At 35.6% G+C, this 19,062-nt stretch overlaps 2 protein-coding genes across 2 annotated transcripts; both read left to right on the top strand.

Moving 5' to 3' along the window:
- The first annotated feature begins 603 nt into the window (after positions 1-603).
- Positions 604-1,623, top strand: LOC122082293. Its single transcript, XM_042649752.1, has one exon. The coding sequence runs from the start codon at positions 604-606 to the stop codon at positions 1,621-1,623; it is 1,020 nt and encodes a 339-aa protein (XP_042505686.1).
- A 12,567-nt stretch (positions 1,624-14,190) lies between these two features.
- LOC122081417 (auxin-responsive protein SAUR32-like) lies at positions 14,191-15,283 on the top strand. Its single transcript, XM_042648538.1, has one exon. It carries the CDS (start codon positions 14,641-14,643, stop codon positions 15,010-15,012), a length of 372 nt encoding a protein of 123 aa, XP_042504472.1. The 5' UTR covers positions 14,191-14,640; the 3' UTR covers positions 15,013-15,283.
- Positions 15,284-19,062: the final 3,779 nt, after the last annotated feature.

The following is a 19,062-nucleotide window of genomic DNA, read 5'->3' on the forward strand; positions in this document are numbered from 1 at the left end:
TTTCTTTAACAGCCCTCATTATAGAATAGGAAGCCCTCATTAAAGAATAGGAACACTATGCTCATCAGGTGATCTCGAATTCAAATCAATACCCCCTGGCCGTTACCTTCTCCACTTATAGAGTACCCAAAAAAATAAAAACTGTGAGTCCAAGATGTGATAAGCGCCAACCGTACAATCCCAGTAAAATAGGGGGTTTAATTTATAAGAGTAAGACGGTCTCTCCTCTCTAACCGCAGCCAACTACAGTATTTGGTCTGTCTCGCAGCTGTAAACCAGCCTGGTTTAATGTTTATGCCCTTCCCCTCCCCTACTCCCATCGGTTGGGAAAGTTGGCAATAGCACTCTTCATTCTTTCCCTCCCCCACTCTCTCTCTCTCTCCCTCTCTCTCTCTCTCTCTCTTCCTTCTCCACTCTTCCCTCCTTTGCCTTCACCACCTCCTCCTCCTCCCTCTCTCCCTCCTTCCCGCCAATGCGACTCTACACCTCAACATGTCAACAACGATCAATGAAGCTTGATTCTTCTTCTTTGCTTTGGTCGTCGTCTCCTGGAAGCAGAACGAGAAGCTCATCGGACCATTGTGATCCTCAATACGGATCACCATGGTCCCAACATCATCAATACTCAACTTGGTCTTCGATCTCACCACCGTACACCTCATCTTCGCCTTCCTGTTCTTCTCCTTCTTCTCCCTCGCCACCATCTTTCACTTCCGCATCAAGACCCGAAACTCCAGCCACCTCAAGGACTTCAATTCCTTCTGGGCCGTTCGAACCCTTCTGGTCTTCTTCGTCGCCCTCTGGACAATCACTGAGGCACTCCGCCTCCCTTTCCTACTCCTCCGCCGCTTACACTTCTTCCCTCGTCTTCTCACCCTGACCCAGCAAGCCTTCCTCTGCAAGATCCATGTCGTCCTCTCCCTCGGCGTCTTTGAGCCCGGATTCCTCGCCACCCTCCTCTTTCTTGTTAACGTCTCCGTCAGGAAGATAAAACCCTCCGACACAATCGCCACCACCCTCTCCGTCGTCTCCGCCTGCTGCCTTCCCATTTTCCTCTTCCAGATCTTATTCGTCTTCTTCCCCACCACCAGGCTCACCGAGACCCTCAACCGCAGCTTTATCCTCGTCCCCGACGGCGCCGGCAGCAACAACGTCGTCTGCGCTTACCCTCTCTTAAGTTCCATCTCCTTCGGCGCATTCGGGCTTGTGTACGCCTTCTCCTTCTTGCTCTCCAGTTGGCGGGTGATCTCCCTCGTCATCAACAGGGGCTTGAGGACACGCATCTACGTGCTCTCGTCGGCGGTGCTGCTGGGGCTGCCCATTCAGATCATCTTCCTCTGCGTCTCCGTGCTCTGGAGCCCAGATGACCCGGTCTTCCATGGGCTTGCGTTGTTCATCTTCTTCAGCGTGCTATGTTGCGCCGTGGTGGGTGTGGGCATCCTTGTCATCAAACCAATCAGGGACGCCCTCGCTTTATCCGGTGAGGCTTGCCCGTGGAACAAACGCGACGTCAACGACGACCGCCTTACTCTGTCTGCTGACGTAGAAACCGGGGGCATTGGCTTAACAGGGGAAGGAGAGAAATGGAAAGAAAAGGGAGGAGGAGGAGGAGATTTTGACTGATTCAGAGATCATTTTAGTAATTCTAAAACCCCAAAAAATACAGAAAAAGAAAAAGAAAAAAAAAAGGGAAATTTTTTTTTTCACATGAGAGAGAGAGGTGGGAAGGGTTTTGTGTTTTGTGTTTTGTTTTGTTTTGTTTTATTTTGTTTTTTGGTTTTTTTCTTTTTACTTTTTTAAGTAAGTAAGTAGAGACAGGGTTCTCTACGCAAGCAACTAAGATGATGCACCAATTATACGGAATGGAATGGTGTCATATTTTAGGGTAAATATGTTGAGAAAGAGATACAGTGAGATGCTAAGTATACTCTTTCCTGTGGCCTAGGAACCTTTTCCCTTCTCTTGAATTTCAATTGGCATGCTTGATCAATATGATTGGAATTCTTCTCTTGTACAATTTACTTCATAGTGAGTAAATCTACATGCCCAAACAGAATTTCCTCTTGCTTTCTCTTCTCTTCTCTTCTCTTCTCTAATATTATATGTTTTACCTAAAGTGATAACAATGTTGTGATATGATTATGGCAAAGCTAGGATATAATGACAACAATATATGCTTCCAACATTATATGCTAGAAAAACGAGTTTAATATAATTAATTTTTAATATTAACATCTGTCATTCATATTTTTTTTGGTAGAAATACATTATTCATATATTTTATTTTATTTTTGGATAAAAATATGTTATTCATATATTGTACCTCAAAAATGCATACCTTGGTTTTTTGATTTATGTATCTGTTATGTTCTAGGTTAGAAATTTAAAAATCATTTATTATCATTCTCAATTTAATACGATTCATGATCCAACATGACCCATGGACCTAAACCCATGACCCATATATTATTTCTAATATGGGGAAAGGAATTACACCTTCCAAGTAACTTCCTTCCCAGTCTCTTCTCTCTTTTTCTTAATTAAATATGTGAATTCTTTTTTTTTCTCCACATTAAATATGCCATTTCGCTCTCTAGTATTGGCTTTGAGTGTAAGATCTCAGCGCAAGTAGGTAATGTTATATCCCCTTCCCTTCAAATATTTATCTAAATAATACAATCATTTTGTAGTACCATTTTTCTTCATATATTTTTAATTTTCTCATTTTCACCACATCTTTTGTAAATAAAAAATGTTAATAAATAGTTAAAATATAAAGACAAAAAATATAATAAAAAATAGGCCATATCATTGAATAAAATGAAAAGTTTAAGAGGAATCAATGAAAGGACATCAACTCAAATATTGGATCTTCGAATTGAGAGAGATCAAGATTTCTTACTCCCATTTTTTTTCCACCAAAAACTTTTTATGAAACTCTTTGATCCCTAAATTTGGAATATCCTACTTTCATGCAATTCACAAGGTTCAACAAGCAATATCATAAATTCAACCGTGGATATAAAGGGTGACATATTGTCCTCCTATTCATCATAAAATCGAATGGCCCATTGCATCAAGCCTGGCCCAGTGAACATTACACGATGAGTAAGCCTATGGGCTAGTGCCCAGACAGCCCATTAAAAAATAGCGATATCAACAAGACCATAACTTGTGGCCCAAACATTATCAGAGCCCATTCAACATCCATACCTACTTAGAAGGATAAGGGTAAAGACCCTGCACCTTACATTCCTTGGACTTAGAAGGTGAGGAAAATGCCGCTACTCGAACACTACCATAATCGTGTTCATGGTAGTATCAGGTTTCGTAGCTAATACTTCTCTGGAAAGTGAAATTTATATTTTACAAGAAAAATCATTTTTAATGTTTGATCATGAGGGAAATGTAAATATTTTTCTTCATACTAGGAATGAAATCGCCCGATTAGAGACTCGATTGGGTCGATTCTGATTAACCTTGATTCTATATATATTTAGTCTGACCAAGTCTAGGAGAGTCTGTTTAGACTAATTCTAGGACGATTGAAATAGAATCATTCAATCCCGGTATGACCTAGTCCACCCAGTTGTGAGGTCAGTATGGACCCATGGGACTAGTCAGGCCGAAGAGTTGGATACCCATCGTTAGTTAAAAAAAAAAAAAAAAAAAAAAGAATCAATATAGAGACCGAGTCATATCCCATTCCTAGTTTTTATATGTAGCAAGTGGCTCTTCCATCTCTCAACCATATTTTATATGGTGTTTTTTACTCCTAAGAAATTGTAACGTGTTGGATATATATGGCCATCAACCCCGGTTTATTAATAAGATTGTTTAATTTCATTTATGCATGTCATTTATTTATTGGGCTAGTAAGTTGTTCCATGGGTTTTCACCTAAAATTGTTCTCGGTTAGAGATAGGACCGGACATTCTGTTCACATGGTCATTACATTGTATGTCACCAGAGATGTGATTCCGGTACATAAATGTAAGTACACATACTTTGTGTGTATAAAAAATAATCTAGTAAGAATCTCGCATGTATTACTGCCAGTTGTGTGATGACGAGATTCATACCCATCACTTAACCTTTGACCTGAGAGATCCTATTTGTTGCAGTGTTGTATCACGTGTTTTGGTAAACCAATGGTTGAAGTCCAACAGACTATATATCAGTATGCTATACACGTGGTCCCACATTATTAATAAAAGATCGTCAACATGGATCCACTACACTTAATTGGGAAATATCGAGGAGAGAGAATGTCTGTACTTGATCGGACAAAAATCTAAAACCAGTGTCATTTTTGTAAATTATTTACAAAATTATTTTTAATATAAACAATAATATTTTATTTATTAAATTTTATTTGAAATATTTTTTCAATGTCTGATCATGTTCATAGAATCTCTGAAATAGACATGTACATGAGTTTGGATTAGGCGTCATTAAATTACATGCCCTATAATTCATCATGTGATATTGAAAAAGTGGAAGGTCTTATGTGCAAATTAAAGAGTTAATATTGCATGACAAGATTTGAGAATATTAAATGGTTAATTATCTTTTTATTTATGGTAATGGATAAAATATAATTTGAATATATTTATCACCCATAATAACAAAGATAACAATTCCTTTTAAATTCTACCTCTTTCCACTTTAGAAGCAAAGTAGCTGTTCAATTTTGAAACTGTTCTCTACCACTAGGATTTGGCTTTCTTTGTTTAGGAAGCAAAGATTTGACCAAAAAAGAAAACCCTAAAGCAAGTTTTGTTATATAAGACGCAAGGGAGAAAGAGATATAGTTTTTTAGAACTTCCTCTCTTATCTCCCATTTTTTTCTCTCCCTTTCTTCTCTCCATTGTGAGTGAATGTGTGTGAAGAATAAAACTTTAATGGTGGATTGTTTTCTTCAATTGAACGTGATCATAGTTTCAAAATATTGAGATCATCCTCAGTTCTCAAGTGTGGAAGAACTATTATCTAGAGGAATAATTTAATTGCGGTTCTAAGGTAACCATTTCATTCCCATGTGATTAATTTTTGTACAGTGATTTCAAAAGCAAGAGATCCATCCGATCTCTTCTGCTGCGCGATTGGGTTTCTGGCAACATAAAAGATAAAAGTGATTGAAACGGTGACAGTAATACAAAGGAACACATTTAATGAAAAGAAAAGGCTCTCTGAGCTGCTATCGTAGGGTACATAAACATATATATGTCTTTCTCTCCTCAAATTATGACCTATTTAACCTTCAATTTATATATCATTTTGTCATACCTCCATTGGTGCACTCTATGCCACTTGCTTAGAAAAACTTTGACATTGAACACACTAACCAACCAAATCACAGAAAAGAATAAAACTAATTAGGGACAGTTCTTAACAACAGTCAATTTTTTCTAAAAGAGGCTATTACAAGACTGCACCTTAAGCATTGGATTGTCAAGACACTAATGTCATGAAGATATGAACAGTTAAGCTCTAAAGTTATAGGGGGTATTTCATATTCTTCACCCTTTCTAATTTTCTCTTGCTTTGATATTTAACCTCAAGGACGGGTGATGGCATCCCACGCACCAGAAGGCTTTTTAAGATGCTCAATATAACCGTTATGTGACAGTTTGGTCAATTCTCAAACTAGGTTGATTTTCAAATAAAAAATACGATTTTTCATGTGTATAATGTTTACATAAATTTTAGGAAAACTTGAAGATATTAAGCTTCCCAAGCATAGTTTTAGTTCACGGTATCGATCACTGTTGATATTGATATCGATATTGATACGGATCGATGTATTAGTTTGTATTGAGATGATTACAGTACAAAATACCATTTTCTTACGTTAAGAAAAAATCACATTTTACCATATTAATATTAATCATTGCCGATACTAATATGCAGCCTTTGTTACAGTCGTTATGATATCAACACTTAAATTCACATCGAGAGAACAAAGTGCATGTGAGGCCTCAAAATTGCATAATATATAATCGACTTGAAATGTATTCTTGGAATACATTTTAGGTCAATAATACATTCTAAGATGTTTAAAAAAAAATTATTTGCATTGTAAGACTCTTTTTAGCAACTTATAATATATTATTGCCTTGAAATGCATTTCTAGAATACAAGAATACATGTCAAATACAAACCAAGTGATCAAACCCGTTTTCCTCAAACTTTCAAAACAAAAAACCACTAAAAGGGAGAGATGGTAGTTCTACAAAGTAGTAGCTTTGGGAAAATTTGTGAAATGGAGAGAACATTCATTAGTTGTGACGAGTATACTTTTGATGGTTAATAGACGTTTCTAGCTTGAGTCTCCCCACGACTACTCTGTTGCATTAAGTGGGTTGCATGTAATCGGAGTTTACCCTTAGTCTAAACAGTAAAACCAGGCAGGATAAAGGATTCCTCTTTTGCAACAAAAAAAAAAAAAAACAACTTTTGATTCCATGCCATGGTTTTAGGTATTAGTATCGGATCACCCATACCAGTATCGGCTGAGACCAAATCCGATACCTAGTCGATCCAAAATTAAATATTATATCGGTATCAGTGGTAAATTCATCAAATACCTAATATTTTTATGAAAAATAAGAATAATATTGACTGATCCAAACTGATAAAGTTGATCCTAAATCGATATCATATTAATATCAGTCGAAACTGATACCTATACCATGAACTAAATCCTTGTTCCCTGTGCCCTGTGCCCTCTTATACTGAAGTATGTATAGTCAGGAATATCAAAGGTTATGGATACGCTCGGGTGAACTTGAAATAGTGGTTTTTTGACCTTTTGGGAGTATATATAGCAGAGACCATTGTCGTTGGCCTCCTTCATTTTGTTTCTGCTTTCTTTTCTTACAGATTTAATATAATTCTTCTTTTCTCAAAATAAAACAAAAAAATCAAATCAATGATAGAGGATCAATATTGGGAAACAAACGCATTGTAGAAGCTATCATTTTGTTGATTTGTTTGTTTGGGGAAGTGGATTATGATGGCTTCCAAGGAACATCTGCTCCCACAACTACTATTCTTAATTTAGTGGAGGAACTTCACACCCACTACCTTTTACTTTGCCATATTCTTCTTCTTCTTCTTCTTTTTGGAGTACGTAAAAGATTTCATACATTTTGTTCCCCACTATTATGGCTTTAGAGTAAAATGGTTTCTACATGTTTGTAGTAGAATTTATTTCTACATCGATGTTGGATAGTTAATGTGGCTCTTTCAACCATTGGATTGGAAAATCATAGTTTGAATTAAATTTTAAAGCTTAATTACATCGAATTCACTTTGGTGTATGAACATGCATCATAATATATGCCCGAGCATGTTTATGGCACTCTAATCATTAAAATGCACTCTAAAAAAAATAAAATACTAATAGCCGAAGAATTTCAAAACTTTGTTTATTATATAGAACTTATAATATGATAGAAACTTCACGTGTAAGCAGGGACATAAAATTTACCTCCCCACCCCCCAAAAAAATACACACACACACACAAAACAATCTACTTGTAACTCGTCAAAATTTGGATCGATATGAATTGTATAGTAACAGGTATTGGCATTTAAAGTGAGCATGTAGGATAGATTCTTGCAATAGGCATGTAGGTACCGGTGTGGCATTTAAAATTCTCATTTGGCATTTAAAGTGAGCATGTAAAATAGATTCTTGCAAGAGGCATGTAGGTACCGGTGTGGCATTTAAAATTCCCCCACTATCTAATGGCTAACTTCCCAAATCACCAATCCGTATGACTAAAAAGTGGTAGTACGATGGTAACAAATTAACATGAAACGGGCATGATAAATATATTTTCGCTTCATTCCATCAGAGTATGAATTGGAAAAAAAAAAATCATTTTTCTTTCATAGTAGTGAGATATTATAACAATTGAAAATGAAAGCTGCCAGGTTGTGTGGCACTTGTGTCTAAACACACGAATAATAAAATGACTACTCCACCCCATGAAATGAAAAAATGCACCCTTATTGGGAGACTCATGTCTATGCTGTGGCCACGTAGCCTGATAGCTATATATCCCCCTCCCATATAATAGTCATATTAGAGCATGATTCCTACGCACCCATGATTGAGACTTTTCCTAGGTGCAGGTTAATTTTAAATGCCAACAACTACTATGTGACCTATCAAATGGAGATCAAATTTTGTGGGAAGGTAGAAGACTAGGTCCCCTATTCATATATCGAGTTTCATCTCTTTTGAAGTTTTCCAAGTGGTAAAAAATTGCTTTGAAAATCAAGGGTACGAGAGAATGGAAAATAGTTGTTGGTGTACCATAAGCATGGATACCAGTCATTACACTCAAGGGTATTTGATTGAATTAGACTCCAGAAATTGAGAGTCCAAATTCTCTACAGCAAGCAGTGAGGTGCAATGAGCATCCAACGGCTAAGAGGGTCTGACTAGGCCCCTAACCGTTGAATGCTCAATACACCCCGTCGCTTCACTGCAGACGATTTTAACGTAGAAATTGACACTTAATTATTCCACACTATGATCTCTGCATCCCACGCTTAAAAGACCTACATTGACCTTCACATGGTAAAGTGTGTAAAATAATTTCTACAACGGGCATCAAGGATTTTTTTTTTCTAATAATATATTTAAAATTAGATTAAAGTAAACCTAACTCTCTAAGACAATCATCATCATGAATTTAATATAAGAGAATAAATTTAATTAATAAAAAATGATTAAGGGCAAAGGACAACATCAAGGAAGAGAGTCATCCATCCCCTTTAATTAAAAACATTGAAAAAAGTATTACAACGGCCCCTCCTTCCTCAAAGGTCAGGTGGATCCACCTTTGCTTTGTCTAGAAGCGAGAGCTGCTTCCCCTGAACAAAAATTCAAAATTATTCGAAGTTGAAAGTTGAAAACAAACCACTTTGTATGGCTTATAGGGTTCCCACATCATACTTGACTTTGCATATTCTCAGCATATGATTAAGGTGTCTCAGTTTCCATTAAAATCTTTCTTCTGCGTTTTCTTTCCACACTTCTACAACCATCCTCCCATTTTTATTATGTTAGTGAATCTAAACGGAAAGACTGGTTGAAGGCTCCAAGCTTTTTCTTATGTGTCTCTTTGAGCCTTCTCGAGAGCTTATATATATAAATATATATATCATCCACTTACGCCTGTTTCGCACACGATACCCAACCCAACGTGCTCTTGTGGGTTATGTATGTATGTATGAGTCTAGGGTTGTCAAAATCCAATTCGAATCGGTTGAACCGTTTAGAACTGGCCCAACAAAACCGTATTAAATTTAATCAAATCTGGAACTTAACCGATAGGAAGCTTGTATGAAATCCAAAATTGAAATAAATAATTTAAAAATACTTATACGTAATATCGAAACCGAATTGAAATGCTCTAAATGGCGAAATCTATTCCCTTCGATTAATCAATGCTATCAAACTTATTCTGACCCAGTTGGTCATCTATTCCTTGACTCAGTATGGGACCAGTAATAACCCAATAAGAAGAAACCGATAAAAACCTAGATCAAACTATTGGAATGGAAAGAAGACCATGGAGCTTCTGATACTATTAGCATGCTTTTAGTGCACCCATCCTATATGGAATCGACATGGATTAATAACAGATCTCCTATATCAAATAGAAATATCTAAGCTTTTTCTTATAAAAAAAAAAAAAACAGGTTTTGGACATTTTTACGTGTAATTCGTATCGTTCAATCAATACAGTATCGACATAAAAAACATGCAAAACTGATCTAGGTGATCCGATACCAATAATTAGAACCATGATTAAAAACAAAAATAAAACCACCCAATGCACAAGGCTTTGATTATCGTTAGGATATGGAAAAAGTAAATATATGCTACGTCGCTATCTTACTTAAGGATGTGAATTTGTAACCGAAATTGAATCGATCCGTTTACATCGAAACCGCAAAACCGTTTAGTAAATCGTGCGGTTATGGTTTCAAGTTTCAGGTCGATTAACTAAACGGGTTGGGTTGGTTTTAACCGTAAAACCTGTTGGTTTCAAATCAAATTGAAATCGTTTAAACCGATCCGATTAATCCGTATAACAATTAAATAAAGCAGGGGCAGAATCAGTATATCACTTCTAAAAATATAACCCTAAGCAAGCGATTGGAATGAAATGGATTTGAGATGTCTCATGTTCCCTACTTCCCGTTTCATGGTTTGAACCCTAGTTTTCTCAATCAGGTATGTACGATTAATCTATTAGTTACAAAATAACCAAACAGTCTTCATTCAATTCTTCCCATCTTCTTTCTTCTTCTTCCCATACTCTAATCTAAGGATATGATGATTCATTCATCTCTTTCATTTGCACGGCCTTGAGAATTAGGAACTTGGGTTTATGGGTTTATAAGGGAATACTCAGGGAGATGAAAAGGATCCTGGGTTATAAATCGAGTGACATTGGAGAATGACCATGTAAAGAAATAGCACAAGATTATCATATTAAGACATACCATCATCAATATAGAATCTCTTAGTTGTGGTTGCCAATTATTTTTGGATAAGCTTATGTTCTTCAGTTTAGAGATGGTTGCAAATTATAACAAATTGATAGTGAACAGTTTTACAAACCGAATGGAATAATCCAAAACTGAAATCGAAACCGTTTAAAACTGTGAAATCGATACCATTTAGAAATCGTGGAAATCAAAATCATTTATTAAACGGTCACGATTTCAGAAAGTGAAACCTTTTAGTAAATGGTGCGATTATGATTTTAGTCAAATAAATGTGAACCGAACCAATCTGCACCATTTAAACCAAAATCGAACTGATTAACAAATTTAATCTGACCCCCTTGCTTCAAAGGAAAACCTATGTTCAAAATTTAAACAGACCAACATGTTACGATAGAGACATGATTATCAGAACCTAATCATAAGGTAACCCTTTTCACTTCTCCATTCACAAGTCACAGCTCACAAGAATTTGTGAGCTCCTTTCTCCACATATATATATATATATATATATATATATATATATACACCGATTCCAGATGTATATACACCGATTCCAGATGTCACGGGTCCAAAGTCCAACCTCTAGTTTGTTTTCGGCTGGTCCAACAATTATCGCCTTTTCTTTAAAACAGAAGAGGAAATCCAAGCTGACATCTTTCCCCCAAGAAGTTTGCCACTACATTCTTGTGTTTTCTATGAAGGTGTGCATTATAATTTTCCTAGAAGAGTTGTTTAAGTAACTTCATTGTTATAAATACATTTTTCCAACAAAGAAATCTATCTCTTACACGGCAGGACCAAACTATTAGGCACCAAGAGTACTACCGGATGCCAAGCTAATGTTAGTTATTAGAAACGACCGGCCTTGGCACACCCTCACCCAGAACAACAATGCATGCATGCCCTTTAGGCTCCATCAGTCCAGATCACCTCTCCATATGTGAAGGTTTTTCTTACGAAAAAAAAAAAAAAATACATATCATCACAAAATCACATCACTTGGATCCTCTCATGTGCACCAGCTTCTCCTATGCATATGAGATGGCTGGCAGTATCAGGACATGCATTGCAAGTGCCTCCCAAATATTCGATGTGTGTTGAAGGGAGTATGCTTTTGAGAGGATCTCATATATGAAGTCATGAAGAGTCGTTGTTCTACACATACAAGGAGTTGATCTCGGCTTGTCCTCTAATAATTAACATGTGGCGTGGACATACATAGGATTATATGCTTAAAAAAAAAAAAAAAAGCCCAATTGATTTTAAGATGAAAGCTTTAATAAGCTGAACTCCAACAAATAGAAATTGTTACAATTAAATTGTGAACTTATAAAAAAAAAAAGAAAAAAATATATGCTTAGAAAAAAAATTATATTTTTTCTAAACATCCAAAAGTTGGAATTGTCTTGTTACTCTTTCAAGTCAACATATTTTCCACTTGGAAGGTACTCAATCATGGGCTACTTTCGGTGCGATCTAATTCTGCCAAACATCAATGTAATGCTTTATTTTTTTTATTTTTTTTTTTTGGGTAGAAAATCAATATAATGCTTTATAAATCCAATGGATATAGTCGACTCTTGTTAAAAAAAATTATATTATTGATAAAAGAAAAATGCAACAAGAACACCACATATGGTAACCTATATTAGTGAGTTGGACAATCAAATTTGACATATTACCTGTCTCAGGAACACCCCAATATCCAGTTGTTAGAACGATCATTTTAAAATAATTTCCAGAATAGCCACTCAAAAGTTGTGAAATGGATTCGGGTTTCATTATTTTGAATTTTAAATGGCAACCTAATATTCTTCAAGAAAAAAAAAAATCCAAATTACCCTAAATAGAGTCTACAATAAATACCAAATAAATCATCTCCTAAAGAGAACATTCAAAATCCGTATATTATATGACTTTCCACATTAACAATTGTTGACATTTGAAATAGATATGTAAAGATTTCTACATTTAAAATTTTCTTTTGTGAAAGATGCATAGGTTGTAAAGCTCAAGAAACACATACATGGTAATAAACGTTTTGATTTAGGAAAAACCCTTTAAATAAAAAGTCTTAATAAATAAATGGGAGAACATTATCCGAGCAAACAACATAGAGAAGCATGCCAATGAGGTGTGATATTAATGATATTTATACATGGGAGGCATGGAGGTCATTTCATATGAAGATAAGAAATATAAACACAGAGATACTAATATAATCTGCCCTAGCAGCTCAAAGAACATTTTCCTAAATAATTTTGCTAAGGGTGTATGGATTTTGATATTGGTATTAAAGCTATGTATTTAAACCAAACTGAATAAAGTGTAACCATATAAATACAGCCGAAACTAAATATTAATCCTTACAATCAAGTTCCTTTGTTGAGTTGTGTGAAATTAACTACCATAGAAATCTTTAAACGATTGAAAGATTCTAGATTTGACATCATGAGATTGTATCTTCACGAAATTATATTTTTACCTTTCAAATTTATTTGTTTCAACATGTTCTTTCCACTTAAATAAAAAAATGAATCAAATTACCAATACTGTATATAAACCAAATAAAATTGTATAAAGCCAAACTGATTCGATTTCTATTTTAAGATTATGAAAATTATTTCATTTTGATTTATACACATTGTATCTTGACAAAAAAAAAAAAAAAAAACCAATACTAAATAATTTTTTTTTATATTAATACCCTTAGATTTTGCCACACCAAAAATAGCTGTCCTATAGAATTATAAATTTGATTTTGATTTTGGCCGGTTTGAGATGAGAGAAATTTGGGAAGGTAGACCCTAAAGGTAAGTATAACAGGCGCTATCCATGACACATATTTAGGAACAAGGGGTGCTCCATCTGTTTGACAGCTAGCTCACACAGCCTCACATCCTTCCTCATTTGCCTTCACGTTAAAATCTGCCACTTTCCCGCCGGATTTTCTGATATTTTTCCGTTCTCTTCCCCTTGTAATTTGGATGGAAGATCACATCTGGATATTGCAACAAAGAAAATGACCGGGTCGGCATTATGGTCCCTAATTTTATTATCCCCACCGTCGGGTATTTTTTATATATTTATTTATTTATTATATTATTTGAGTTTAAATATATAACTGAGGGACCCATTAACTAACACATCTATTTAAAATTCAAATATATTTATATTTTAATTATAATATAATACTATCACATCTATATAGAATAATAGAGTGGTTTCTATTACACCTGATACGGGTTTATAGGATATGATCCATATCGTATTAAAGTAGATATCAACGAGTATTTAATATGAGAAATTGAAGTTTAAAAGGGGAGGCAAACGAAAAAGACATAGGAACAACGCTGACGTGACACTCTGATGTCTACATGGACATGTTGAAGACCTTCTATTGGTTGCCTCCACGATGATTTCCCGCCAAAACGACATTTCTTTCTCGGGTCAATCCATCAGTCTTGGGACCCAACCGATATGCCACATGTCATTACCTCTACCATAAGCTCTCTACGTGTTCCTCCCGCAAAAAAATGAAAAATATCGTAAATTACAATTCTATGATCACCACCATTACGGCGTTTATTTTTTCTTCCGTAATAAAATAAGATAATAAGACGGTTCCGTTAGGCTAACGTTTTGTCGGGTAGAGCGTAGACTGTAGACCCGGCTCCATCGCTTTGAGTATAAAGCAAGGAAGGAAGGGAGGAAGGAAGGAAGAAAAGAAAGTAAGAAACCCTACCTACACAGTCCACACACGATAACTACTCTGCTGCTAGCTTCTGCTGCTTATACAAATAGACCCCTCCTTCATCCTTTTTTCCTTCTCCCTGAAACTCCTTTCGACCTCCTCTGCTTCGTATGTTTTAGATCTTTGAGGCTTCCGACCATGACCAACGTTCCTAAATCTTTGATAGACTCTTCTCTTAACCTTTTCAAGCTAGCTATTTCTGGCTCTGATCCCTGGCCTTTCTCCATCTTTTTCTTCTTGTAGTAGTTAAGGATTCAATTTTAGGATCAATCGATCTCCCGATTAATAAAGAAAGAAAGAGGGTTTTTTTTATCTTGTTTTTTACTGTATTCTTGATTGATTCAGAGATGGGTAGTGGAGATAAACCCCTTTTAAACTTTCATCTGCATTTACCTCTTCATCACGGGAAGAAGGATCCAAAGGCTATCCCAAAGGGATGCCTTGCGATCATGGTAGGTCAAGGAGAGGAACAACAGAGGTTCGTCATCCCTGTCATGTACATCAACCATCCTCTGTTCATGCAATTGCTTAAGGAAGCTGAAGAAGAGTATGGATTCGATCAGAAAGGAACCATCACCATTCCCTGTCAGGTAGAGGAATTTCGGCACATACAAGGTATCATTGATAGGGACAAATCCTTCAATCATCATCAGCACCACCACCACCACAACCATAACCATCATCATTATATTCCTCTTGCTGGGTGTTTCAGGGCTTGAAGGTGTGTGTGTCCATTCATTCATTTTATGAGCTTATCCTTATCGAGTCTGAAGTTTGTAGTCCTGTAAATTTGGATTTAGGGTCTGGGTCTGTAATCGCTTTCTTCTTAATTGGTTTTCTTTATCTTTTCTTTTATTTTTCTACTTACGTTGATTGTTGAAGAAAGAAAAAAGAAAAGAAAAAAAAGAAAAAGATATACGATGTTGATGATGGAGATGACGATGGTATAATAGTGATAATATTAATGATTTGGGGTTGTTATTCTTGTAAGAATCGTGGTATGGAAGAAAACCCTACTTTTTTTTTTTTTTTTTTTTTTTTTAATTCAAAATATTTCATTTATGAACAATCACGGGAGAAGGAGATGGAAAGAGAAAAGGAATCAATTCCTTTCCTCTCTGTGTTTAAATGATTACTTAGTTTAATTTCTTTTCAAACATAAAGAGAAGTATGGAAAAGATTATGCTTTTGTGTTTATGGCTTTCGATTTCTTTCCTGGTCATCTCATGAGTTTTTTTGGGAAGGAATGAAGAGAGATTAGAGCGGAACTGGTTCAGGAAAGAAAGGAAGAGTATTTAGTAAAGAATATTTGGTTTGCTTTGGGTAAAAGGTTGGATGACAATGAGATGAGGAGATGAGGAGATGAAAAGAGGAGAAGATGGCATGAAATGAGTGGTGGGACCGTGGGACTCAGAGGAGCTAGGGGAGAGCATCTTTGGATGGGCGGTTGGCAACTTGCATATTGAGTAGGTGTAGTTGATTGGTGGGGCCGGAGAGGGCATGCCACGAACATTAGTAGAGGCGCTGTTCTGCCTTTGGAGAGTTGAAAATGGAATGGAGACGGCGCCTCCTAGGTGATAGTTATCTATTCCTATTCTTTTGTTACAATCCCATACTAGTTTTAATTGTATTTTATGAAAATTGATGGAAATTGATGTAGGTTGATATGGTCTTGAGTTTCCTTACTTTATAAGTTAATTTATGTGAACAACTTGGTGTCAGAGTGAGAGTCCTTAAGAAATGACTACCTACCGCTTGGCATGGCTATTTGATCTGAAGTAGGCCACCCTGAACGTTAGATTCGGAAGTATGATGGTATGTTACGATCTTATATCAGCTTATGGTTGATATGATCTTGAGTCCCCTCATCTTACAAGCAGGTTTATGTGATTAGTTCTTTCATGACCGTAACATATTTCTGCATGTTCGTAGTTGAGTCTAGTGGTGAGTTTGGTGACACCTTCAATTAGTGGTGGTTTTTTACTATATCAATCAAATCAATGCGTTCAACACGATATCAATACTTTGACTCGTATTGATATCAAGTATTGAAAAAAAAAAAAAAAAAGGTTCAAGGAAAGGTTATAAACACGTCATATTTGATTGATTTTAATATTTTTCAATTTAGTGTTGGGCTAATTTAGAGCCAAACTGTCGAGTTATATGATTGGTTTTATCTGATTCGGTTTAGGTTTATATCAGTTTCCTCTTATTTGGTTATGGTATAAAAAACATTGTATTTTTTTTTTTTATCGATTTGGTTTTAGGTTCGATTTAGTTTCCAATTCCGGTTGGATCTTTCGATCAGTACTCGAGTCAGGTTGCACTTTGAACTTCCTCCAAAACCATAATCTGAAACACCCCCCCCCCACGGTTAAGGGATTGGTTCTATTTGATTCAATTTAGTTCACTGATCCCAATCAATCCATCCCGTTTGGATTGGATTTTGACACCCCCAACTGAATTCCACCACCTCCTGCTTTATTTTCAAGGATGGATCCATTATTTGTAGGATCACTTGGTTGTCACTTGGTTGCATGGATAGCATTCAATATTTGTCTTATTTCTTGTCATTATATGGATTAAAAAGAATATATTTAAAAACAGAAGAAACAGGTGTTTGATGCTCACCCGTTCGTACGAACAACGAATCCCATCGAACTACCCGACTGAAACAGACATGTACTTCAACGAGGTTCATACATATCTGTGCTGTCTTCTTTTTCTAGGGTTGGTACCACTGAGAGAAGGTCTAGAAGCGGGCAATGGTTGGCCCACGCAGGCAGAACTGACGAAACCGGTTTTAAGTTTGTTTGTGCTTTAAAATCAGAACTAGTGGGAAGAATCTCCTTATGAGTTGGCACACCCTATTCTTTGTCTTAAATGAGGTCGGGGATTGATCCGTCAGATATCTTGGCAATATTAATGTATTCCTACTATCAGTGTCTCCTTCATGTCTTTGAAGCTGCCTCAAGCTCCCAACCCTGTGGGGTTATAACTGATAAGAGCAGGACTTGATGAATCCTTGCAAAATATGTGATTAATAATTAATGTTTTGAGATTTTTTATGAGCCTCCCCAGACCCCATAGTGGCGTGAGTCTCGTGCGTTGGGTACATAAATTAATGGACAACATCAATAAGGGTACATGATGGGGCATCTGAGGAAGGATATGGGAATCATTTAAAAAGGGAAAGAGAGAGCTAGAGTTAAACATAGTGGGTGCTAGTATATAGTATACTGACAACATATCCAACCTTTTCCCTTAAAAGTATTTATCTTTTTTTCTTAGCATGGATGTACTAATAATATCTTTGAAGATTTATAAGGATGGTCAATCGATCAATTTGGCTCGATTTGATTGGGTTGAATTGATTTTCAATCTTGTAACGGATTAAATAGAAAGCAAATCGTTAAGCTGAAGTTTGATTTCGATTCAAGTGTTTATCCGTTTCCTATTATTTGGTTATTATTAGATTAGTCTAATGAGATTTCGGTTTTTCATAAAAATAATTTTAAAAGGGTTTTCTTTCCTTTCAATGTTTGTCACATGACAGTTCATAGGTTAATCCGTTTATAGATGACCAAGCTAGCATCTCCTTGGTACAATTTCAATTTAAATGAAATGTGGAAGAAGTTAAAAGCACAAAAAGAAAATGTTTTAATAATTATCTCCGTTTGATGGCATTTTGGTAATTTTTCTGAAATTTGATCTGAGTTTGAACAACTTTCTTACTTACTTTGGATTAAAACTTGGCCATTGAGATGTGGGGTCCTCTGTCATATACATGATACACTAATCCATGTACTGCCAAATAACAAATAGTGAAGCATTATACTTTGCTAGGCATAGTGACGCCTAGACGGATCCATTAGAAGAAAGTAAAGATTTTTTTTTTTCGTGTTTGATTATGTTTCTAGTTTTGGTTGGTTCGGTTCAGTCTCTATCAATCCCCAAAAACCCTAATATGAAACCACCAATAAGGGTTCGATTTTGATTTTATTTTATTTTATTTTATTGATTTTGATCAATCCCACTGCTTCTAGTTAGATTTTGACACCCCTTGAAGATTATTCTTTATTTTCTAAATCATATGAGTTCACGATATCATTTCCCTTTTCTTCTCCATGAATCTCTTACCGAAATTCTTTTTTTTTTTTTCTTTTGTTTTCTTAATTTGATAAATTACCTCTTACAGAAGTTGGCATGTGAACAAAAAAAAGAGCAAAAGAGAAAATAAAAGGCTGAAATGAGATGTAATCCATAAATTCCAAGTAGAGTCCCTTTATAAAAGTTCATGTGGATCACATATGATATGACAGAATTCAGTAAGGAAGGCTTTAATTTCCTATGTAGATCATGAAAAATCCATAAAAGAGATAGATACTATTCCTTGGTGTTCCACAAGAGACCCATTTTATTCTCTTTTTAGCTGTACAAACTTGGGATTCCCACATCCAAAATAAATTCAAACAATTGCAGACAAGTCAGGCCCCATATATGATTTGTAAACAGGGAAGACTTCTAGTGTGAACTAAACAGCAAAGGGTCTTTAATTACTAACTTGGCCAACCAATTTTATAAAAAAGAAACTGAAGTTTCTACTTCAGCTTCTTTGTCCTCGATGGGTATTGATTTTTGAATATGTTGTCTCATACTCTTGTCTTGCAAGATATATATAGCTTTGACCTACGTAAAAAAAAAAAAAAAAATGCGGCCTAATTACAATAAATAATATATATATATATATATATATTTTTTGGTGGTAG

The sequence above is a fragment of the Macadamia integrifolia genome, chromosome 6, assembly GCF_013358625.1.
Source record: "Macadamia integrifolia cultivar HAES 741 chromosome 6, SCU_Mint_v3, whole genome shotgun sequence".
NCBI lineage: Eukaryota > Viridiplantae > Streptophyta > Magnoliopsida > Proteales > Proteaceae > Macadamia > Macadamia integrifolia.